The sequence below is a fragment of the Chroicocephalus ridibundus genome, chromosome 4 (assembly GCF_963924245.1).
Source record: "Chroicocephalus ridibundus chromosome 4, bChrRid1.1, whole genome shotgun sequence".
NCBI classification, from domain to species: domain Eukaryota; kingdom Metazoa; phylum Chordata; class Aves; order Charadriiformes; family Laridae; genus Chroicocephalus; species Chroicocephalus ridibundus.
In genome coordinates, this window is record NC_086287.1 from 92,550,183 (window position 1) to 92,574,295 (window position 24,113).

At 57.3% G+C, this 24,113-nt stretch overlaps 2 protein-coding genes across 3 annotated transcripts; both read right to left on the minus strand.

The window, feature by feature from the left end:
* Window positions 1-2,851: 2,851 nt before the first annotated feature.
* On the minus strand, window positions 2,852-18,425 carry LOC134515615 (dual specificity protein phosphatase 22-A-like). Of its 2 annotated transcripts, XM_063334764.1 has the most exons (8): window positions 18,295-18,425; window positions 18,064-18,139; window positions 16,392-16,425; window positions 15,672-15,754; window positions 13,088-13,137; window positions 9,491-9,565; window positions 8,874-9,045; window positions 2,852-4,297 (listed from the first exon to the last, which is right to left on the minus strand). In XM_063334764.1, exons 2-8 carry the CDS (start codon window positions 18,082-18,084, stop codon window positions 4,091-4,093), a joined length of 642 nt encoding a protein of 213 aa, XP_063190834.1. In that variant the 5' UTR covers window positions 18,085-18,139; window positions 18,295-18,425; the 3' UTR covers window positions 2,852-4,090. The 2 variants fall into 2 exon arrangements, with proteins under 2 accessions (XP_063190834.1, XP_063190833.1); XM_063334763.1 differs by lacking the exons at window positions 16,392-16,425; window positions 18,064-18,139; window positions 18,295-18,425 and having other exon boundaries at window positions 15,672-15,836.
* A 1,556-nt stretch (window positions 18,426-19,981) lies between these two features.
* On the minus strand, window positions 19,982-24,050 carry LOC134515617 (cytochrome c oxidase subunit 4 isoform 1, mitochondrial). The gene is made up of 5 exons (XM_063334766.1): window positions 23,935-24,050; window positions 22,993-23,072; window positions 22,274-22,441; window positions 21,026-21,157; window positions 19,982-20,248 (listed from the first exon to the last, which is right to left on the minus strand). The coding sequence occupies exons 2-5, from the start codon at window positions 23,069-23,071 to the stop codon at window positions 20,112-20,114; spliced, it is 516 nt and encodes a 171-aa protein (XP_063190836.1). The 5' UTR covers window position 23,072; window positions 23,935-24,050; the 3' UTR covers window positions 19,982-20,111.
* Window positions 24,051-24,113: the final 63 nt, after the last annotated feature.

A 24,113-nucleotide genomic window follows, 5' to 3' on the forward strand; every position in this document is an offset into this window, starting at 1 on the left:
CATCCCCAGTCCCAGACCAGTCCATCCATTCCCGGTCCCAGACCAGTCTCCCCAGTCCCAGATTGGTCCAGCCCCAGCCCCAGACCAGTGTCCCCAGTTGCAGATTGTTCTACCCCAGTCCCAGACCAGTCTCTCCTCAGTTCCAGACCAGTCCATCCATCCCCATTTCCAGACCTGTCTCTCCCCAATCCCAGATCGGTCCAGCCCCAGGCCCAGATCAGTCTCACCACAGTCCCAGATTGGTCCAGACCCAGACCAGTTTTCCCAGTCCCAGACCACTCCATCCACCCCCAGTCCCAGACCGGTCTCTCCCCAGTCCCAGATCAGTCTCTCCCCGGTCCCAGATCGGTCCATTCCCAGGCCCAGATCAGTCTCACCACAGTCCCAGATTGGTCCAGACCCAGACCAGTTTTCCCAGTCCCAGACCACTCCATCCACCCCCAGTCCCAGACCGGTCTCTCCCCAGTCCCAGATCAGTCTCTCCCCGGTCCCAGATCGGTCCATTCCCAGTCCCGGATCATTCCATACCCAGCCCCAGACCAGTCTTCCCAGTCCCAGACCATTCTACCCCCAGACCCAGACCAGTTTCCCCAGTCCCAGATTGCTCTACCCCAGTCCCACACCAGTCTCTCCCCAGTCCCAGACCAGCCTCTCCCCAGTCCCACACCAGTTTCTCCCCAGTCCCGGATGAGTCCATCCCCGGTCCCCGTCTAGTTTCCCCAGTCCCAGACCTGTCCAACCCCAGTTCCAGACCTTTCTCCCCATTCCCAGGCCAGTGTCCCCAGTCACAGATCCGTCCATCCCTGGGCAGTTCCCAGTTCCCTCCCGCATCCATCCCAGGTCCTGGATCATTCCCTCCCCGGCTGTCCCGGCGCTGCCGCTGTCCCCAAGCCAGGATGGGTGCCCCGGCAGTGCCCAGCAGCCCCAGTCCAGCCTGGACGTACCCAACCGGGGCCACTGGCCGTAGCAGAGCGTAAAGGACCATCTGCAGCCTGATTTCAGCGGGTTTTTTTGGGATTACCAGATTACACACACATTTCTTGGAAGAAAACCGTAATTACTCCCATGTGGGTAATACGGAGAAATGGGAAATGTATGGAGCTGCACAGATGGTATAATAAAAATAATGATCTAAGGTACACAACCTTTTCTGTCATTTCTAATAAATAACGGCTGTAATAGCCCTTGTTTTTAAACACCCGACTGATCCTAATCAGATCCCCCCTGTGAGATTCGGGGAGAGCCAAAAAACCTCTTTTGCAATCAGACGCGGTTGGGAGGGTGATTTCTTTTTTTTTTTTTTTTCTTTTTTTTTTTTACCAAGAAAGGAGTTAAGCTTCGCAGGGGGAGTTTGCATCGCCGATCCCTGCAGCACCACTCCCGCCTCCCTGCACCGGCCGAAGACCCCCACGGGTAAAAAATTATTTCTTTTCTACAAGTTCTGTCAAATTCGGGACGTTTTAGAGGGGCTTCATATAATCAAGCTTCTCCATCCCCTCTGGAGCCCCAAGAGTTAACTGCGATGCTGTTACCAGCGGGGTGATCCCATCACCTTTAGCTTCATTTGGACTCCGCAACTTCGTGGGCAGCCGGGCAAGGCAAAAATCTCCGTTCCCTGGGGCGAGGGGGATCCCAGCAGGAGGAGGATAAAATAACAACCCCCTTTAAAATGGGTTTTTCAACCCCTCGCCATGCTGGCGGCAATGAGATGCCCCGCGGCCCGGCCGGCGGCTGGCAAGGGAAAATGGGAAACGCACCCTGGGGGTACAGGCGGCGCGGCCGGGAATTTCTTGCCATCTATTTCCCCGTGTGAGAGCGGTGCCCTGGGAAGCTCATTCCCACTTCAGCAGAGTGATTTTCCCCACGCCAGAGGCACCGGGCGTTCGGGAGAGCTTGAGCAGCGAAGCGTGCAGAGCTCTTAGTAATGCAGGAAGAAGTGGAAATCAGCCCGGTTTTACCTGCTTCAGGGCTTCCCTTCCAGTGCCCAGAAGTCCCAAAGCCATCACAGGTCCCACTGGTGTACGTCAGGGTGGAAAAATATATAAGTTTACCTGGGACGCCCTCAAATTCGGGGGAAATTGGGCTTAGGACGTGCCATTCGGGCAACGGTTGTTGCTGCGATGCCAGGCATGGGGGATGCTGCAGCTTACGGTGAGCATCCCTTGTGAGTCCCAAAATCACGGGGGATTTTTCCAGGGGTAACAGCTGCTTTGATGCCCCAGTTCCCTGAGGAATATTTGAGTCCCGGGATGCCCAGTCGCGGGATGGGAAGGGGCACGGCCCCCAGGCTGGCGCATGCGATGGGACGGCAGCGCTCCGCGGAGGTTATCACGCCTACTGCCAACCTAATCTCTGCTTATCACAGATCTCCGATGACTTCCTATTAACACCAGAACACAACTTTCTTCTCTTTTTTTGTTTTCTTTTTCTTCACCTGGGCACAAGTTCCATTTTTTCTGCTTCCTAAAATGATAACAGAGGTACAATATCCACCCAGGTTGCTCAACTTCCCTCCAGTCCACTCCATCAACAGCATTTGTGGCCCTTGATCTCATTAATTGCTCGGGACGCTTTCCCATGCTGCAGGCGCAAACTGTGGCGTAACTCCCCTTAGAATAACAGCCAAAGGGACCTTTTTCTCCACCTAAAAAAGACAGGGAAAAGTCCCCATATTTTTTTTCCCGGAATTCTACACATTACGGCTAAAGGCTGAGTCTTTAAAACTTTTAATTTTGCCGACGGTTCTCATCAAGAAAATAGAAAACAGGACACAGCAGCGGAGCGGTTCTGTCAGTCCACCCCTCCATTCCCGCCAGGAACACCGCAAATCAAGACCAGCCAGCCTCACGGTTTTAATCACTCTCCTCTTTATTAGGAGTCGGGCAAGTCGCCCCCAGCGCTGTCACACTCAGAGTACCCAGAAATTTTCATTAAGGGAATTCCTAGAAATATTTTAAGTGCCTTTTTTTTTTTTTTTTTCTCAGAACGGATTGCAGAACAGATATTTTTGAGGAGCCGGGCAAGGTATTTATAGTAAAAGGCCAAGCTGGCGTGGAAGATTTGCAGGTTTGAATGTAGAAGGGCTGCGTCGATGGGTTGGGACCCCCCCTGCCCTTTTAGGATGGACCCCCCCTGCCCTTTTAGGATGGATGTGGGGAGTCCTGGCAAAGGAAGGCAACGAGGCCACGCTTTGGAAACACGGGGTATGAGTTTGGGATGTAAAAAGGGTCGTAGTCACGATCCTTCAATACTAAAGAGGCTGTTGGAGAGGGACGGCGTTAAATTGGTCTGGGGATTCGACTGAGTCAAATCGAGCAATTGGCTGCTTTTGCAACCGGGGACATTCAGATGGGGCGACAGGGGAAACCCAAAACCACTCCGGCTCCAGGGATGGAGGCGGTGGGGACAGGCAGCCTCCGGCACAGCTGGATTTCCCCCCTCCCTGGCAGGGGGGGAGTTAAGGAAAATGCCAGACAGACACCTGCCAAGGACAGGCTGGACCAGGAAAGTCCAAGCACGGCAAGGGGCATCTGCAGCCCCAGGAGCCTCCAGCCCCTCTCCATCCATCCCGCGGGGTGACAGCCGGGCTTGGCAGCACACCCGCATCCCGGGACACATCCCCCCTGCTCAGGGCAGCCTCTCAGGTTGCATCGGCCTCCAGCTTCACTGCAAAGCAGAATACAAGGTGGTCTCTCCCCATCGCATCCCACCCTGTTTTTCCAAGCTCCCCATTGGCATCCCCACGCCCTGCTGCAGGAGCTGCCGGGTACCATGCTGCTGGAGAGAGGGACGGGGCTTGCTGCTGCCCTGGGTGACGGAAAAGTGGCCACGATCCACTGGGAAACTGGGGAACGGGACAGAACAAGACGCTGTCATCAACTAACCGGCTTGCCCAGGGGTATACACGGAGCCAGCAGCCGAGGGGAGGGTCTGCGAGTCCCGACTCCCTCGCTCCAACCCTCGAGCCCAAAGCTGAGGCCGGCGCTGGCTGCTTTCTGCCCTAGACATGAATCCCCGCAGGCGCTTGGCAAAGGGAATACAGAGTTTTCCAAGCCCCAGGGCCAACGTCTGCCTGCGAGCAGCCGGCTGCTTATCTGTTCATCCATCTGCTTCTGCCGGTGCCACCTGCGTGGTAGGGGAGCGGGTAGGTGGGAGCTGGAGAGCGGAGCCAGGAGCAATCCCTGCTGCCCAGCTGCTGCTCCTTCTGCCCCTGCTCCTGCTGGGCCAGCAAGCACTGCAGCTCCTCCTGGTCCTTGAACGGGTTCCTGCCATAGTCGCGGCGGATCCAGGTGCGGTACTGCCAAGACAAAGCCAAAAGAGGTTGTCAGGGTCACCGGGGGATGAGACAGCCCCAGCTCGAGAGCCGGGACTTGCAGCAGCTCCGGTGGCAAGCAGCGAGCGGAGCGGGGGCAATGCCGGCTGCATCCCGGCCGCAGGCTCAGGTGAGGTCAAGGGATCCCCAGCCCCAGCCAGGACGCAGAAACGCCCCGGTTTCGCAGCAGCTCGCACACACCACACGACAGGACCACGTTGTACAAGAGATGCGACGATTTCCCCCGACCGAGCGCTCCCTGCGTCCCCAGCCCGGCACAGACGGACCCGGGGAGCTGGCAGCATCCTCAGCTTCTCATGCCGGCTGCAGCCGGGACGGCAGCTTTATTTACTTTCCATTGCCAAGAAGCTGCTGCTGTTCCTTGTGCGCCCGAATCCTCGTAAGAAAAGCTTCCCCGCGCTTCCTCCCCGCCCTGGCAGCGCGGGGACAGGCTGGACTCGCTGCCACAAGCTGCACGGCCGTGTCGGCTCTTGCATGCTGCGGCAGGTTTGTTTGCAGAGCGTCTTGCTCACCGCCGCGCGGTCGGGGGGTGCCTCTCATCCCCCCCGGCATCACTGCAGCAAAGGCTGCTCCGGTGGCCGGGGGCCAGCTGGCAGCAGGCTGAGGTCCGGAGATGGGTGGGAAGCGAGAGACGGTCCGTAGAAATGCTTCCCGCTGCCGTTGGGATGGGAGACGGCCAGACGGGCCCGGAGCGCAGCGCCCGAGAGCGTGGGCAGGAACGGGCAGCTCTGCCAGCACCCGCCGTGCCGGCTGCCTGGTGCTCGCCGGGAGCAGGCAGGGCTTCACCATCTTCCAAAATGTCTGGGAACCGGCTGCTCCAGCGAGCAGGACTTACTGGGATGAGAGGTAGGAGCGCGCCCAGCAATAACCAAACACCTTACAAAAAAGGACGGAGGGAATGCGGAGTCGGGAATGCGAAACCTGCAGGTGGAAAGGGTCCAGAGAGGGAGGGAGCATCGGAGCCCTGGCACGGGGTAGCACTGGGACAGGCACGGGATGCAGCCGGGGGAACCAGAGGGAGAGAGCGGGCAACCTCATGGCCTCAGCACCCCCAGGGCAAGATGCACCCACAGCCAGAAGCCACCCAACTCACGGGTGCAGGACAACAGGAGAGGAAGCTCAGCCCTGTCCTCCTGGGGCTGCTGCAGGCACAGAGGACCACGAGCCACAGGAAAATAAAGTCTGAGACTGACCCTGGCGACCTCCCCGCTCCTGCAGCCAGGGAAAGTCGGCTCGGGCAGAGGGGAATTCCACCGGGAATGTCTGGATTCCCCAAATCCACTCCCTCCCTCAGACAGCAGGACTCACCACGGCTGCTGCACGCTCGCCGCCTGCAAGCAGGAAGACCCCTGGTTTGGGGTGGACCCCGAGAGCCAGGTTTGATTCCCTTGCTAGAAAATAACCCCTGGGAAGTGAGTCCCAAAGGATTTGGGGTAGGATTTGGGGCAAGCATCCATGCCAGCTGCTCATGGCGGGGAACATCCCTCCCATGCAAACCACCCGGAGGGAGGAAGCTCCATGGGGAGACCAGCCTGGCCAACGAGGCTCCGCACCCACCAAGGCTCGGCACCCATCGCCCAGCCTCGGAGCTGGCTCCCACCATCCAGAAAAGGAGGGAAGAAGCCGGCGGGAGGCCGGGGGAAGCCCCCTGCTGCTGCTGCTGCCAGGCGTTTCCTATTAAAACCAGAGCAAGAAGTGGTTACAGCCCGTTTCCTCCAGCGCTGACCATGAACCCACTGCCCTCCTCCTCTCTCCGGGGGCACCCGTCCCATCTGGGATGGCACTGAGGGATGGAAGACAGCCTGGCCACAGTGTGCCAGCACCACAGGGAGACCCTGGGGCGGCGGCGGGGGGGGGGAATGGATTCATCACCTGAATGCCCATCTGTGCCATCTCTCACATCCACACCATCTTCTCTGAGCCGTCTTACTTCCTTTTCTAGCCTTACCCACCAGCCTGCTGCTGCTCTTGGTCCCTTCCTTCCTTCTTTATCCCCCTAGCCCCGATAAGCACCATTTGCCAGCTCGAAACCGCAGCTGCACGCTCGAGGCGAGCTTCCCGCGGCGAGGGGCCAGCTGGCCAGCCCCAGAGAGCATCTTCCCCATTTCTACATCCCTGGGTCCCCTCTGAGGTCCCTGCTCCGCATCGAGGAAATCGAGGCACCAAGGGATGCTCGTGCGCAGCCCCGGGAAGGAGGTCCCCGGGCGGTCTGACCTGTTCCTCCCAGGTTTTAGCCAACAAGAAATGAGGCTTTTCGACCCGAGCAGCCTGCCCGGCCCTTATCCATGTCCGCTCCCGAGCGCTGCATTTCCAAATTGCTGCCTGCTGGGATGACAGCGGGGCTAAATGGGGAAATTTAACCTCTTTTCTATCCTCAGCAAGAGCTGAAGCTCCCTTGCCCCAGCATCGTACCTACACGCGGAAAACCACCCCAAAAACCACGCAGGGGAACGAGGTGTGACCTCCCACGGCCAAGGTAAGCAAGCCAACTGCTGCTTGGCACCAAGCAAGGCGCAGGACCTGTGCGGCAGTGGGTCCCAGGGGCTCCTGGCCACACAGGTACATGCCTACGGCGCCCCCCGCCCTGCGGGACCCCCGACCATCCACCTCGGCAGACCTGCCCGCAAATCCCTTCCTCTTGTGAAGATGGAGGGCGCAAAGGGTGAGCCGGGAGCAGAGCATCGCCGGTCGGGTTGGAGCATCCATCCTGGCTTTTCCCTTTCTTCAGCTGCAGCCGCGGGTGAGTAATGCCAGCGCACTCCCCGCTCCCGCACCCAGCCTGCGCCCCCCGGGGCCGTGCCAGCAGCAGTCTGCCCACCAGGGCCATCCGCAGCTTCCCCCCGCCCCCACCACCACCACCTCGATGCTGCAATCGCGGGGAAAAGCAGGGTGTTTCGAATAAAAAGGCAGCTCCCGCTAAGGCCCACGGCTCAGAAAAAAAAAAATCACATCCAAGCGCCTCCGCCCTTGGCTCTGCCTTCGGTGTTTTCAGGGAAACGCTTGCAAAACCCCCGGCAAAACTTCAAGGTGATGAAAAAGCAGCGTCTAAAGGAAAGGGAAGAACGTCCAGTGCCTGCTGAGCCCCAGCTGGATTTCGGGGAGCAGGAGGAATAGGTGGGATGAAGGGAGGGGGCACAGCAACCCTGCATCGTGGTCTGCGCTGGGACGTGCCCAGAGCGTGGGAAGTGTTGGGGAGATCTGGCCCGGGCAGGGGAAGCCCCGCAGGGAATCTCCAGCACCGCGGGTGTTCTGTAACCCCTTGGACCGTTTTCCACCCTCCTCCCGTGGGTGTTTTTGCAAGCTGGTGATAAGGGGGCAGGGCTGCGTCCCTCATGTGACAGTGCCTGCCCGCTCCCTCCAGCACCCGGGGAAGGGAACTCGGCGGCTGGGAAGGGGCTGACATTTGGGCCAACATCACATGCTGTCCCTGCCTCTCTCCTGGGAGGACAGAAATCCCCGTGAACCTCTCGGTGTGGCCGGAGGGACCACCGGGTCCCTGGCACTGTTTGCCATGGGGCCGCTGCACAATGCTCACGGCTACGGCGGATGGCGGGGCTTCACCTCCAGGGACGGGACCACGTTCGGGGGAGATGTGAGGTGCGAGATGCCTCGTGCACGTCGCGTTGTGGGTTACTCTTTCCTGGCAGAGGTCCAGCCGCGGTCCGTGTGTCCTCCCAGGGCGGTTTTGGATCCCGATCCTTCACTGTGGAGCCCAGGGCTGGCCTGGCGTGGAAGACTGGCGGGCAGCCGAGCGGGAGCTGTGCTTTTAAAGGCCTTTGCCTTTGCTTTTGAAGGCTTTAGGCGTCAAAAAGTGCAGCTCTGATCTCTGCAACTAGCGCTCTCCCATGTAAATGTCCTGCTGTCGCTCCCAGCTGCCGGCATCTGGCTCGGCTCAGCTACAACAACATCCCTCCCTTGCACAGGACGGGAACCCACCCAGCCGGGGCTTCTGCTCTCCTAAAACCTGCTGCTCCGCATCATTTTGGGGAGGAAAGAGGAGAATTTCTCCATCAACGCTTGCTTCTCCCTGTCCCCTGCCTCTAAGAGCAGGGGACTTGCTGTCAGAGGAAGCCCTGCCAGACCCGAGCACGCCCAGACATCCCGAAAAGCCTTCCTCCCTCTCCTCTCCCCCTTTCCGCCTCCAGCTCCCGCTGCGCTGCATTCCCGGGAACCGGCCCAGCGCCCTTCCTGGGGCTCCCGGGGAGGCCTTGATGCTCGCCCATCCCTCCCACCGTGTCCTAACTGAACTCTCGAGAAAAGCACTGGGGTTTTAAAGAGCTTTTTTAAGTGCACTCGCATAATGTCTAGGCACTTCTTTTTTCTTTTTTTTTTTCTTTTCTTTTTTTTCTTTTTTTTTTTTTCTTTTTTTTTTGGTTGTTGTTGCATGCAAAACCCAAAATCCCCAGGTAATAAATAGCATGCACAAAGGCCAGCTCGGGCAAACAGCTGGTCCCTGCAGTGAGCTGCATGCAAAAGAGTCGTGCACGTTTGCAAACTCTGCAGACGCTTATATAAGGGGAACGGCGGCGCCGGGACGTACCTCCTGCAGCAAGGTTGCCTCGTACTCCTGCAGCTGCTGCTGGAAGCCAAAGTTGGGGCTGACGTAGGACCTCACGGCCTTGGTGGCAGCCAGGCAGGCCTCCCAGCCGAGCTCGGTCACCGTCATGAGGTAAGCCACCAGGATGGTGGTGCTGCGGGAGACCCCAGCCAGGCTGACATGGAGTGAGGGAGCAGCATCAGGTAGAGGTATTCCCACCACGAAGGCTGGAGTGACCCCACATCAAGTGACACCCATGAGACACATCTTCCCATGGGCACCCCTTCTCGCTGGGGTGCTAGCAGTGCTCCCCGGCCATGGGTTGGGTGGGGATAAGGAGCCACATGGACAGGGAGCCACTGCTGGTGGCTCGTTCCTCCCTCGTTCCCTCCTCCAGCCTGTCCCACCTCTTTGGATGCTCTGGTTTTCAGTGCACAGACCACCCATCCCATGGGTCTCAGCAGTGGAGACCTTCCCCCGTCACAGTTCCTTGTCTTCTCCTCTTCTTCCTCCCCACCACAAGTGAAGTTCAATATTGAGGACACTTTTTGGGAGCCCATCCCCACCTCCCACAGGACCGATGTGAACCGGGGACGCGAGGCGGTGACAGCAGCTCTCACCAATGGACGAGGCAGCCTCCCCCACCGAGCCGGCATTCGTGGATGAACTTGATGCACTCCTTAAAATGCTGCAGCCTGCAAGGAGAGAGGCAGGGAGGTGGGGATGGGAGGGCTGCCCGCCCCTGCAAGGCGCCTGGCCACACCACCAGTCGTGTCCCCCACCAAGGACTTCCCACCGCCCTGGGGCCACCGGCATGGGGTGGGAGCAGTGATCCTTCCTCTGCCCAGCGAAGGCAGAGGGGGCTGATCTTCATCTGCCAGGAAGGAAATGACCTGGGAGACTTTCCAAGGGATTTCCTGCTCCCAAGGAATCAGGAACAGGGTGATGCCATCAGCCAAACCAGCTCAGGGAGGACCCCAGGGAGACAGCCTCCGGGCAAGGTGTCATCTTGTGCCCAAGGGACAGGCACATCCCCATCTCAGAGGTTGTCCTAAGCCATCGGCTCACCCCAAATTCCCAAACGATGCCGAAAACATCCAGTTCCCACCAAGGGAAAGATGCCAGCAGGGAAGAAGGCAGGGAGAAGGTGGCTCCCGAGGCGTTCTGCCTGCAGGTCTCCAAATGGTGCAACTCCCTTCCCCTCCTCACCCCAGGCAGCCCCTCCAGCCCCTTCCCACCCCAGGGAGGGCTCGCAGAGGTGCCCATGCCCGGAGGCAGGGCTGCCAGCAACAACTCAGGCTTGTCCCCAGATAGCTGCCTGCGTTACGAGGCATGACCAGTAACCAAAGCATAACCAGTAACTGCCGGCAAGGCAGAGGGAGCACATTAACCCTAACCAGGGAGTTTTGCAGCAAAACGGGGCAGGTCAGGGAGCCAGGGCTTTCTGGCAGCTCAGCTGCAACACGCTCTGGTGCTTCTCTCCTGACCTGCACGCTCAGACGTATGAATCATGGAATGGTTTGGGTTGGAAGGGATCTTAAAGATCAACTAGTTCCAACCCCCTGCCCTGGGCAGGGACACCTCCCACCAGACCAGGTTGCTCCAAGCCCCGTCCAACCTGGTCTTGAACCCCTCCAGGGATGGGGCAGCCACAGCTTCTCTGGGCAACCTGGGCCAGGGGCTCACCACCCTCACAGTAAAGAATTTCTTCCTAATATCAAATCTAATTCTACCCTCTTACAATTTGAAGCCATTACCCCTCATCCTATCACTATTTGCCCTTGTAAAAAGTCCCTCTCCAGCTTTCTCGTAGGCCACCTTCAGGTACTGGAAGGGGCTATAAGGTCTCCTCAGAGCCTTCTCTTCTCCAGGCTGAACAACCCCAACTCTCCCAGCCTGAGCAGCACCCATCTTTTTGAAGGCAAGGAGACCTAAAAAACAGGATAAAATAACTCCATATGTACTGATGGGGTAGGGGTGGGTGTTCATGGGAGGACTGTGCAGGCTCCAGTGAGACGCAGCCCTCCTGCTCATCACTGCACGGGATGCTGGAAGCCACTGCCAATCCCTCCCCAAGGACAGAGGGCATCTCCGAGAGCCCACACCAAGCCAGGCATTCGGCTCCTTGGCACATATTTTCAATAAACACTGCCCATCCCTGCTCGCTCGCACGGCCGCGCCGAGCCTTGGGGTAGTTTTGAGGCAGAAAACTTGATTTTGGTTAACTTGGGCTGCGAGCACGGGAGCCGGCAGCGCCTCTGCCCCGGCACCGGACTTCCTCTGGCTCCGCGTGATGGGGTGGGCGTCCGCCTGCACAGCCTTCCTGATTTCTCAGAAGCCAAGGCACGAGCTACTGCGGAGTTATTCCCCCCGTGCCCCTCGCCGAGGGCTCGCTCCCGGCGCATCCTCCCCCGAGAGCCCTCCAGGGCTCAGGGCCACCTTCCCTGCGGGGAGCGAGGCAGAACCCTCTAAAACCTCCCCCATCCCTGCCAGCTCACCCAAGGGGGTGGCTCTTCACCCTGCCCTGGAAGGAGGATGGAAGGGGATGCTGCTCCTCACCCTTCCCTGGAAGGGCAGGGCTCCTTCTAAAAAACCAGCCAAGGACTTTTTTGAATACAAACAGCAGGGGGTTCCGCTGCCCGGGAAGAGGAGGAGAGATGGAGGAGTCTCTGAAGCTGCGGTCAGATATTGAGCCTCTCAGCCTTGGAAGGAGATGTCAGTCCATCGCTCCTTGTGGGCTACAGACGTGCCTCCTCCTTGACCCCTGGAGCAAACAGAGCATCACTCTTTGGAGGGGCTTTCCCCACCTAAAGCTCGTCCCAGGCGATTTTGCCTTGTCCCGCTTATCTTCGCAGAGCAGACAGCGTCCCCCAGGGCCTGCATGTGTTGCCTACACAGGTCCGAGCTCTCCATATCCCAGTCCTCCACTTCATCCCCCCGGGTTGGGACCATCAGGGATGCACCTGGCTTGCAAGGACACGATGCTTTTGCCTCCAGCCCGCTCCACGCACGCCGCACGGCTCTCCCAACCCATCCCGGAGGGGGGCAGGCAGGTGAGCGCTTCGGCCACCCCATCCATCCTCACCCACTCCACGGGGATTTTTTTTTTCCCCCCCCAGGCACTCAGCCAGAGGAAAGCTCTCTGCCCGCACTTTTCCAGCCTCGAAGCGTGGGATCGGGGCACGGAGGCTGGTAATGCTGAGAGCCACTGAGGTCCTGAGTCACAAGCATCTCCTCTGCAGGACACCAGGGTTGTGAAATCCAAGGCATAAACTGACAAGCAGAAAATAGTTCCTTGAATAAGCCTTCCTTCCGGCAGCCAGTCTTATCTTCTTTTTTCTCCCCCCCGCACCGCCCGAGGCTTTTTTCTTTTTTTTTTTTTTGTTATTTCAGTAGACATGCTACGAATGCAAAGAAATGGGAGAAGAGAAAAAAAAATAACAACCAAAAAAACCCAGTTCTTGCTGAGGCAGGGTTTTCTTGTAAAGCTTCTCTTTCCGCTCAGCGGGAGCATGAGCAAGCAGAATCACACCCCCGGGCACGGGCTGCTCCCAAGGATGCTGGAAAACCAGCACCTCCACAGACGGGCTTCGCTCCAGTCGCTGGGCGCGAGGTTTCGATCCTTTTTAGGGTTTGGTTGGCGAGAAAAAAATCCCACGGCATTCACCCATTTTCTGGTTGCGAGGGGTGGTTTGTGGGTGCCCAAAGCAGCTGGGAACCCCCAGTGCCAGCAGCGCCTGCACCCATCGCACCCCGGCACCCCATGAAATCCTGGGGCTTCCTTGCAGCATCTCTCGCCTGCTTCACCCCGAGAACATCGTTAGAAGACTTAATGAGTACCTATGCTTTGTATGGGGGGGGGAACCCCAAACTTTTATTTTAATAAATATTTCTCTTTCCAAGAAAATATTTGGAAGACCAAGAAAAAACACTGTCTTTCTCATGCTCCAATTTCCAACCCCGCCCAGCAGAACGATTCTGAAATTTGATGGGAAATCACATTTGCTGACTGCAAACACACACAGAACCAAATTTTAACCCCTACGAATGCTATTTACCCCCCGGGAACGAACCGCAGCTCCTGTCAAGCTCAGCGATGATGCCAACGTTTTGCAGCACGAATGAGCTGAACCTTCGTTCGGCAGAATCTGAGCTTTTATTGACCGACAACAACCGGCGTGCGATGCTGGGAGGCAAAAGGACGGCAAACGACTTACAGGTTTTGACTGGAGGAATCCGAGGCCGAGATACAGAGATAGGTCATGTCCTGCAATACAAAGATGGTTGCAGTAATAAGGTACCTCTGACAAACACAAAATCTCCCATTTCTCTCTTTTTCCCCCCTCTCCCCAGCCGACCCTTTGGTGAGGGGAAAGCCGCAATCGGCTTTTGGATGCCATCACCCTGCTCCCCATGGGTAGAGAGAACCATGAAGGGTCGCGTCCATCCCACCCCAAGCTATTTCTCCCCCATTTCAGCCCGGAGGAGAGGCCAGGCTGTGGGGAACCGCTACGACGCTCAGGACCACCCCCCCCTCCTCACCCCCCCGAAATTGAGCCATCCCTTTCCCAGGACCCCGACGGACAAGCCCCGTCAGGAAGACGTGTGCGAACACGCACTGATGAAGTCGCGCTCATCAATGAGTTATTTCCTCCTGGTCCTTTTAATACACAATAAATCATCCTGCCGCACGTTGACATAGGTCACATTACTTTCCTTTCTTTAAAACATCGCTTCCTCGATCCTCCCTGTTCTGAGTTAAAATTAGATCCTTTTCACATCTGAGGGTTCGGTTATTTTTTTATTATTTTTTTTTTTAAACTTTCTTAACGAAATGGGTGGAAACCCTGCCAGCTGGAGCTGAAATGGCCACGCACCAGGGACTGCCCCATCTCCATCGGCTTGTGGCATCACTGCCCAAAGGTCCTCCATGGGCTGATGCGATCCAACCCCACGGGTCACCCTCGCTTCCCTCCAGCCCAGGGCAAATCGTGAGGCTGGAAAAAGCCAATTATTTAAGGGAAGGGGTAAAGTGGGATGGGCACGGGGATATTCCCGTGCTGGAAAGACCCATAGTGTGAGGATGGGCACGGGCGGGCTTTCCCGTGCATCACCTCTCCGTCCCATCCGTCCTCCCCAGCCCTGTCTCATGCTCGTCCCTGCCATCCTGCAGCCTCTCGCAGGATGGGGACATGGTACCACAGCGAAGTGGCACTTGCCGGCCCGTCGTGGCGTGCCAGCCAGCTGCTCCCCGCCTGGAGAAGCTGCGGGAGAGGCTGGGAGGGAAACGGAGCTGGTGGGTTCCTCATCCACATCCCTGGCCAAACCGCACCTCCCCAGCACGCAGGGGATGGCGGGGGCAGGCAGGGGCTCGGCAGGTGGAAGGGGACCATGGCACCGGGCAGGAGCATGGGGACCAGCAAGCAAACACCGGCAGGTTTTGTGGGATAAGCCATGACGGGCTGCGGCTTCCCAAAGCCTGGCTGAGCCCCACCATGCCTGGCTCCAGCCTGACCTCCCCATGGTGGGGAGAGCCACCGTGCCGGCAAAGCCACCGTGCCAACCAGTGGAGCAACCAAAGCGACCCCACTCCTTGCCAAACCCCGACCCGCACCCCAGTCCCGGATTAACTGCCGGGCTCCTGGTGGCTTCCCCTTCCCTGCGGGGCCCGGGTCCCCCCATCCCACCTTGGGGAGCCGGGCCACGCATGGGACCGGTGCTGGGGTTTGCGGTTCCCAACCCAGGGCTGTGATTGACACATTGCTCAACCCACCATGCCTTTCCGGTTCCCCTTTCCGCCAGCCCGGCGGCTTGCTCCGTGTTGTAAGCTCGCCGTGTGGTTTGCTCCCCGTCTGGCCGTGCCCCGAGCCCCGCCAGCCCCAGCTGCTCCCCCTTCTCCAGCCACCAGCCGTTTCTCTGCTCTCATTTTATGCAGCTCCTTCCTTCTCTCTCTCTCTCCCCTCTCCATGTTACTCAATGCCTTCGCGAGGAAAGGGCTCGAGCCGGTGTTTCGCTGAGGCTCCCTGCCCATCATGGCCCCAAAGGACAAGGGGTCCAAGCAGCCCCCTTCACCTTCTGCAGCATCCCGGGATTTGGGAGCTGGCAGCATGTCCGACACAGGGACGAAGTGCAAGTTGCACGCGGCCATCGGCTGTGAGATGGCCCGAGCATCCCGCACACGGACCCCTCACGGGGCTGCTCCTCCTGCTGCAGGCTCTGTCCGGCCCACGGGTCCATACAGGCAGGATTTGTGCACGAAAGACGCGGCCATCGCCTCCAGCATCCACCCACCGGGCGGCTCCCTCCTGCCTCAGTTTCCCCACCCGCACCCCGCGGGGGCCGCAGCACTCCGGGGTCCGCGAGGGGCGGGGGGACGGGGCAGACAAAGCCGGGGTGGCCCGGGACCCCTGTTCTGGAGGCGGGGGGGTGCTCCGGGTGCCGCTGTGCCCCCGCTCCCCGTCGGGGCTGGAGGCGGCCCCGGCGCCGCCATCCGCGGGGCGCCGCCGCCCTCTCGCGGTTCTCCCCGCGGCAGCACCGGGTGCCCCGCCGGGTCCCTGCCCCACACCTTCGCCCTAAAAATCACCCAGGGGGTTGGCCGTGCCCCGCCAAAACATCCCACTCCCCCCACCTCTCCCCTCCCAGAGCCAGCGCTGAGCTTTTTTTGGGTGCGATTGAGCATCGCGTGGTGCAAACCGGTGCAAAGCCGGCATGGCTTCTCCCCTTTCCGCTCCCACCCCAGGAGAACGGCGTGTGGCCCACCTGCACCTTCCCAGCCTCTTCCCCCACCACCCGGGTGCTCACCTCCAGCACCGGCTTGGCCCTGTTGTGGACGGAGAGGATGTGCGTCACCCTGTTCCGCAGCAGGTTTTCCCGGTCCTCAGAGTCTGGAAGCAGAGGTGGCACCTGAGTCGCCCGCCCTCCTGGGAGATCTGCTGGACCGAGCACCCACCAGCAGCCCGGATCCATCACCCGCAGCCCCTTGACCCCGGTGCCAGCCCTTCCCGCTGCCTCTCACCCCGCACGATGCAGGAAGGCAGGCCAAGCATCGCGACACACCTCCATCAAAGCAAAATCCCCCTCCCCTTGGATGCACTGGGTGTTCAGCAGGCTCCTAAAACCACCCCCCCCCCGGCGTCAGAAATGATACCGCTAATACGGAAAAGGCTGTTGTGTCCTCGCTGTCGGGTGAAGCCCGAGCTTCGCCCTGCTCCCCGCGGCCCCAGCGAGAAAGCCAGGAGTTGGCCCACTGTAAATATTGCCTCAGCAAACACAGGGAGGTTTCCGGCCATGCTGGGTGTTCCCAGGTGCTCCAGCATGGCTGGTGACCGCAGCTCCCTGCGGATGTCCCTTTCCTGGGCTAGAGCTGCACGGGGTCACTTGGAATTGGGATGAGGCTTTTTTGGGGCTTTGGGTATCTGGAAGATGCTGAGGTCCCCAGCCGGGAACAGGCACAGGGAACCCTTGAGGAGAGGGGGTCCTCCGGCCCCGCCAGCTGCCCAGGGAGCCGGGAAAGGCACTCACCGCGGATATTCCCAAGGTAGAGTCCTTTGACAACCTGGGAGGTGACAAAAAGGAGAGAGATTTCAGACAGTGCCAGGCACAACGTGCATCCGACGCGGCAGGAGCATCAAGCTGCATGCGTGGTACCAGCAGGACCAGGGCATCTGGCACCAAACTTCCCAGCCAATGACAAACCAAGCACCTAATGAGTGAACCGTCTTCATTAACGAACAGCCAGGGCTGAGCCCACTCAAACCACCAGCCCAAAGCCCTCCAGGAGCGCAGGGCTCAGGAAAACTCAGCGCATAAATGGAAAGGTCTTGCATGTCGTCCCATTGCAATCAGAAAGGCTGGGGGCTGGATTGCCCAAACAGCTCAGCCCACCCCAGCCTCCTCCTTCAAGGTGGGGCTCCAGCGGGAACCCCCCCATCTCCCAGAGGCAGGCCAGCCCTGCTGCAGCTTGGTTTTATTTTGCTATTCTATAGCAACCACCTCCAGCAAATAGTTTCAAAGGTTGCCTCCGCCAGCTGGGGACAGACTGGCAAAGGCACGGGCTATTTATAGTACTTTTCTGGCCAGGATGTTGCAGTGAGCGCCATCAAGTACACAAATTTGGTCTCCAACTCCCCACCGCAGGGTTACAAAGGAGAAAAAGGGGCAGCTCAGAGTATTTACGGGGTGTAAGAGCCTGCCAGAGCGGCTTCCAGGGGCACAGAAAGGAAGGGCTGGTTCCCCGTTGCGCTCGTTTGCACCCAATCTGGCAGAAGACGCCTGGTTTGGGAGGCTGTAGGAAGGGTTTTCGACAGCGCTGGGTCACGTCCAGCCCAACTTTACCGTTCAGCTGAATCCCAGCCCGCTCCTGGGCTGCCAACACCTGGAGTTGGCAAAAGTCTGTGCCCAGCACGGAACACGCCGTTACCACTGGGAGGGGGATGCTGAGCCCTGAGTCTCATCAAGTCAGAGCCAGATCCTGCGACACAGATGTGTCTGCACCAACCCAGCCCCCGGCAAAGGCAGCCCGAGCTCCCCAGGAGGGCTTGGTGGAACCAGGGAGGCTGTAACAACCACTTTTGCAGGTCGGGCTGAGTCCACGGGCAGTGAAACCCCGCTGTTAAATCACACCAGGGCCGCTCAGAGAGAGTTTGACCTGATCCGGTCTCTCCGTTGTTGTCCCAGAGTCTATTTTTAAACGGGATAACTCACGTACCAAGCGGTTATTTAAGGATACAAACAGAAACCAATCCCCTCTGCCAGCCCTGGAGTTCAGCTGAGCAACAAGCAGCAGTAAAACCCCACTCCCCCCTGCTCACAGTGCACGGCTGCCGGGCACAGACACGTCCCGGGGGGGGGCAAGGGGAGGAAATTTCCCTGCAGGGACCCCCGTCAGCCCCGAGGATGCTCATGCCACAGCCTTACCGCCCAAGGGACAAGCGTCTAAAGCCAGCTGTCACTTTTCAAATACCCACAGGCACTTAGCTCATCACCTCGGATACAAGTCTGGGGATCACTGTTTGCTTTCTTAATTCCCTTTCTTAAGTGCTTGGACTTTCAAAGGGGAATGAGAAAGGGAAGATGCCAATGGTTGTATTTAGGGCATTGTGGCGGTCTGGGAACAAGCATCCCCCTGGCCTGCGGGACAAAGGTCCTGCCCAAGGAGAAGGTCCTGGCCACCACCCCACCATCCTCCCGGTACCTTGCTCATTCCACTCCCCATGGGTTTTCTCTCCTCAGGGTCAGGAGTTGGGTAGTTTCCCAGTATCCGAGGCTACCTGCAAATAAGATGTCCCGAAAATCCCAGACAGGATGGTGAGAGGTGAGATCTGCTCCCCCTCCGACGGTGCATCCCCCTGCCGAGAGCAGGAGGAAGGGAGAACACGTGCCAGGAGGGGAGCGTGCAGAGCCCTGGCAAACTCAGCTCACTTACCCGCAGCAGGCTGTTCCGGCAGGTCTCTGCTGCTGCGCTGACGGCTGAAGGGGACAGAAGAGAGCGTCTGGTGCCAGGCAGGGGAGGATGAAATAAGGATTTGGGGCTGTGACGAGGCTCAGGTTTCTCTCCCAGTCGCCCTGGGGCTTTCGCAGCCTTTTGGGGAGGGCAAAGAGGAGGACGCCGGGGAGGAATCACTCCCTCGTCCCGGCGACGCTCGCTGGGCTTCACTCTGGGATGCTACAGGCTGGCCCGAGCCCTGCACTCGGCAGGATTTGTCTCCCGTTCACACTAATTCCTCCCCGTCACAGCAACGGGAGCAGAATTCAGAATAAGGCGCTTACCTCGAAAAGCAGAGCGTGGCACGAGCGCCGTGCAGCTAACGGAGCACCGGGGATAAACCCATCTCCCCCTCCCTCCCTCCAGGAAGGAAGGGAGATAAGAGGAGCTGTGAAGCAGCGCTGCAATTCCAGCACATGCTTCCAAACCCCGATTTTCAAAGCAGATACACCTAGCAGCTCGCCAGCCCCCTCCCGGGTCGGTGTCTATCAGCCTGCCAGGGGCATGAGCCACACGAAAAACAGAGAAAAGCAAACCATGAGCACGGTGAGAACCCCACCGCCATCACCAGTCCGCGATTCTGTCGTCCTCGTAACACCCTTCGCAGCACCCTGGAGAGACAAACACGTCACCTGGGGATGTTTCAGATGCAGGAAGGGGAGCTCATCGCTTAACTCCCGCCAAACCTTCCCCAAATCTCCCTGACTGCAAGGGCAAGGCTGGCCAGCCCCCAGCACTGTGGGGCATCACAAGTGGCTGAGACTCCCCAGGCTTCCCATCACGGCTGCTAAATACACACAGGGATTTAAAAACGTGACAGTCCTGTGATCGAGAAGAAAAAAACAAAAACCAAAGTCGAAACTTATTCCGGTAGTTTTTGGTTTAATGGTTCTGGTCTTCGGAGAGGTGTTTTTAAACCGAAGACAGAAGTTTGCCTGCAGAAAGCCTAGGGGACACACCAGATTAGCTGAAGGAAGAAATTCGGCAGGGCGCAGCAAAGGCGCCAGCTTTCTTAGCTCAGGCCCCGAGAACGTTAAGCCACAAACCAGAACTTGTTCAGACCACTGCATTTAATAAAAGCTCCGAGATGCTCCCACTAAATGCAGCATTTCATTCCCTCCCCCAGCCGCAGCGATCCCCTCGAAGTCACCTCACGCAAGGGGCAAGGCACGAAACGCGCTTCGGGGTTCCATCTAAACCTATTCTCGGCTGAACTAGATCTACCGATTCTCTCTCTTCCTTGCTGGAGTCTGCACGGGATACCGGAGCGAGGTCGGCAGCCTGCCCGTGCCATTGAGAACACATTCCCTCCGCGAGGAGGAATGGAGCAGCCTTGATGCCGGTACACAACCTGCGTGGTTTGCCTCGCGCTGCTGCCTTTTGGAGCGCTGACATGCTATTTCTGGAGTGGTTTCGGGACGCGGAGCCTCCACAGGAGCTGGGATCTGCTTACCTTACAAGTAGCTCAGAGCTCTGCACAGCGGGACTGCTGGCTGCACCCCAGAAACACTCCCTTTAACTGATTATACACCAACCACGACAGGACCGTCTGGGAAAGCTTTGCCCCTCCACCTCCGCTACAGATCACCATCACAACAAACACATTTGAAGACCAACAAAAGGAAACTTTCAAGTTAACCAGACATTTATTAGCATCTATGTAGGTGGAGAGATTGTTCCAGTAAATAAGCAACGAGGTCACACACAGGTGATGGAATCATTTCATATTCAAGCTGAGCAGGTTCCACTGAGTTGCTTCATTTCTTCCATTCGTTCTTCTCAAAATCCCACTGGGCAGAGATGCCCTCCACGGGATTAATCCGCATGTCCAACATTCTCTTCGTCTGCGTTGACAGCCACTCGTCAGAGAAGGTGTGCGGAATAGGGCCGTACACTGCAATTCAACAGTAGGTGTAATTACATCGTCATACAAAACGAGCGAGTTGGGAACAGAGGTAAAAGTTTAGTTAACGAAAGGTTTTTTCCCCCCGAAGCCATCAGTGCTGATCACGTGCACGCCATCACCTGTTCAAACCTACATTCCCTAAATCCCATTTTTGCAGCATTTAGCTGAGCCCAGATTCACGCATTGATTCTCTAGCAGTTTCGTTCATCAGTAAAGGCTTGTACCAAGACAACAGCCGCCTTCTCAACCTTCACCACGAGTAGATGAAGGCTCAAGATGGAGAGCAGCTCACTGAACTGCGTGTTCTGCCTCACGGCAGCTGGAGGGCTCCCTCGAGGTAGGATCCTTAGCTGGGAAGGAAGCCAAACATGGCAGAAACCCAAATGTTTACTACCAAGGCAGCAATAGGCTTTTGCGACAGCAGATTTCACAGAGAAGGGAAGCTCTGGGATCATTACTGTATCACCACTCTTCCCCTCCCTTTCCTCTCCTCCCACCAAAGCTCTCTCCACCACCTCCACCTTTCCACAAGTCAGCTTCCTGAACATTTATGCTACGTACCCGCTGATCTCCATTGAAGTTACAACTCCAGAATTGAGTTTTCAGGGACTAACAAACAGCAACCACTATGAGGTCACCAGAACGGCTGTTGGATACACCATTCCGAACCCCCGAGCAGTTTACGAAGAACTGTCTCATTTCCCATCAGGTATCAATTGATCTTGCTCCTAATTTAAGACTTAACGCCGTACGGCATCTACTTACTGTAACGTTTCTGCCAAATGAGGATGAGACCGGTTACACCAAGAAAGAACAGTACTCCACCGAGGACGGTCTTCCATTCGTTTGTTCCTTTGTTCATTTCTGCGTAGGTCTCGTTAAACTTGATACGATACACTGCAAAAAAAGTTAAAGCATCAAATAATTTCTTTTACTTTTCCGGCAAATTGCCACTCTCCAGAGGGAGGCGACCAAAGCCTAAAGCTAACCAAACAGAAAAGGATGTTAAAATAGCTTCCGAATTAGCCGGCCAAGACCTGTGCCAAAGTAAATGAGTGGTATTTCACCATCCCCTCATGTGTTTCACCCCCCCCCCCCCAGGTCAGTGTTAGTCTCCATTTTATAGATTATTGTTAACTTGTGCAAAAATTGCAATACGGACCTGACAGAGGAGAAATGGCACTCCCCTTCCTTCCCTCCAATTCCCAGTATGGTTACTGACCACTACACCTCCTAGCACAAATAATTTCAATGCCTGTATCTCAAAAGGCTTCTCTCAGCTTTGCCACTAAGGCCCAAAAGATTCTGAAGTTCAAAACAGCAACAGATTTGGAGAGTGCTTACAAATGTTTGAGTGGTTCCCAAATGCGTTTTACACCTTCTCACTGTGACACGGGTGGACGCTGCACCGTTCACAGATCAATTTCTCGCTTGCATACCATGACGGCAGTTAGAAAAGGTGATGCAGTTTTATTTGCAAGTCAAACCACCTGCCTGGCACTTTAATTACCTGAAATTTGGTAATTCTAAGGTCACTGGCCATTGACATTCAAACACACAGGCTTTCTTTTACTCATCTGGACTAACAATTACATATCGTTATAAGGAAGAGATTTTTTTTTTCTGGCTTGTTGAAAGCAGATGGGAATCAAGAAACAAATATAATTATTATTCGTTTACCGGAAGAAGGAGAAATTGCTGAACTTGACCTCAGGCACCCAACAGACAGCACGGCGGGCACTGCTGTTTTTTGAAACAGCACCAAGGATCCCAGGAACACAAACCACTGATCTCCGCTTGCGTACACACAAGGAGCTCCATCATAATTAACAAAGCTCCTTCGTGGCTCACGGCTCTGCTCACAGAGCCATTGGAAAGAGCAGGGTTTAACAGCTGCCCTAACGGGCACCGTCTGTAGTGGTCTTTCTAATAAAAGTTGCCAATAATGAACAGGTAACAGATTAGATCGCGTCATTGCTAGCTGTAAGGTTACTTAAAGCCCCCATTACTTACATTCAACTTTCTCATCGACAGAGAGAGCAGTCCAAGAGGCTTTCTCCTTCTCTTTCAGCGCCTTCTGCTGAGCAGAGAGATCCCTTACAAAGGCCACTTCAGGCAGGGGAACGTCACGACGGTCGACATAGGCTGGGAGGCTGAAATCCTCTGCTTTGACAACACCAGCTGCACAAGGGAACAGAAGAGACACCCACTCAAGCTTCTGACTCCTGTGCAAACATCTCTTACAGGTTACAATACAAAAGAACAACAGCTCAGTCAAAAACGTGATGACAGTTACGGAATCCAGGGGGGAAAAGGTTTCCCCCTTTAAATGGATGCTATTTTAAGAGCATTTAAAATGGATGCTATTTTAAGAGTGTAAGAACACAGCAGAAGGGGGATCAACATAAAAGGTAATAGCCAAAATGCCTTTATTAATGCCTTAGCCCCCTCTGTCTCCAGTTGTCACACCAATCGCCTCCCCTACCAAACACCTATAAGCTCTCTACACCTTTTCCACCCTAGTTTCTGCCTCCCCAGTGGCAGCCAGCCCTGCCTGCACCTCCACAATGCCATCTGCTGGCACAGCCTGCTCAGATCTCCTGCCAGCAGACAAGGCACCAGCCTCGCCAACCCCGCCTCTACCCTGATTCCTTCCTTACCCAAACCCCAGCTGTAGCTTTTTGCGTTCTTCCTCGAAAAGTGCTGGTTTTATCACTGCAGTTGCCACCTACCATGTCCGTGCGCTCTCACGCAGATGGAAGTGGAAAGAGCTCTCTTCCCAACGAGGCTGAATGCCCTCGAAGCCAACATCCTGTTGGGACAAAACAACAGCAGGTAAGCCAGCATCAGGTGAAGACACTGAACACGTAAAGGTGAAAGAACACTATTTCCTACTCGTCTATAAAAAAGAAAAGCCAGCCTAGAGGTTTCCTGCGCCTTGTCTGAAGAGCAGCACACCACACCAAACCACAAGCGACTTGGAGGAGTTTTCCTCTCCCCTCTTTTTTCCCCTGCAGTCTCCTGTATTTAGACTCAAAGGCCTCGAGTTCCAACAAGTTCCCTTCTTCAAGGCAGCCTTCCAGGATGCTTTCACTCAGTAGGAAATCATTACTGGGTGCAAGCCAGGAGCCCCAAGCCAGCCGAGTCTAAACACATCTCGCATCCACTGAAGAAACGCTCTGGCAGCAAACAATACCAGAGTGTCCGAGGAAGGGCAGACACCCAGCTAACGGTTTCTCCCGCAGACCCGGATGCCCACGCAAGGGCTCGCTCCAGGATTCCTCAAAGGCCCCTGATCTCAGCTAAAAACCCTACGACCACCCGACAGGCGAGCGTGGAGCCTGCGGCCCACGCCTGACCTTGCCGTGGAGTTCACGGCGCGGGGAAGCGCCCCCCTCCCCCTGCCATCCACGGCAGCGACGCCTCACGCCCGCCCGACACGACGTGACACCCGCGATATGACACCGCAGCGACACGGGGCAGCGCCGAGGGCCCATCAAGGGGAGGGGGAGGCCGCAGCGCTCCCCCCTCATCCCCCCCCCCTCCCCAACCGGGGCTACCCCATCCACCCGCTGCAGGTGGAGGTGGCGGGGAGGACCTGCCCTGCCGGTGGTGGGCAGCAGGTACCCCCTGTATCCCCCTCCCGGCCCCGCCGCCCGCCGCGGCCCGACGACCTGGCGACCGTCCTCTACGCCGGGCTGCGACCGGAAGGAGCCGCCGACCGGAAGCGCGGTGCACGCCGGGAGACGCGGGCGAGAGAGGCGCCGCAAAGGAGCGGCCCCGCCCCAGGGGCCGACGGGATGCGGGCGGACCGTCGCCCGCTTTTTTTACGACCGCGCCGGCGGCGCTTGGC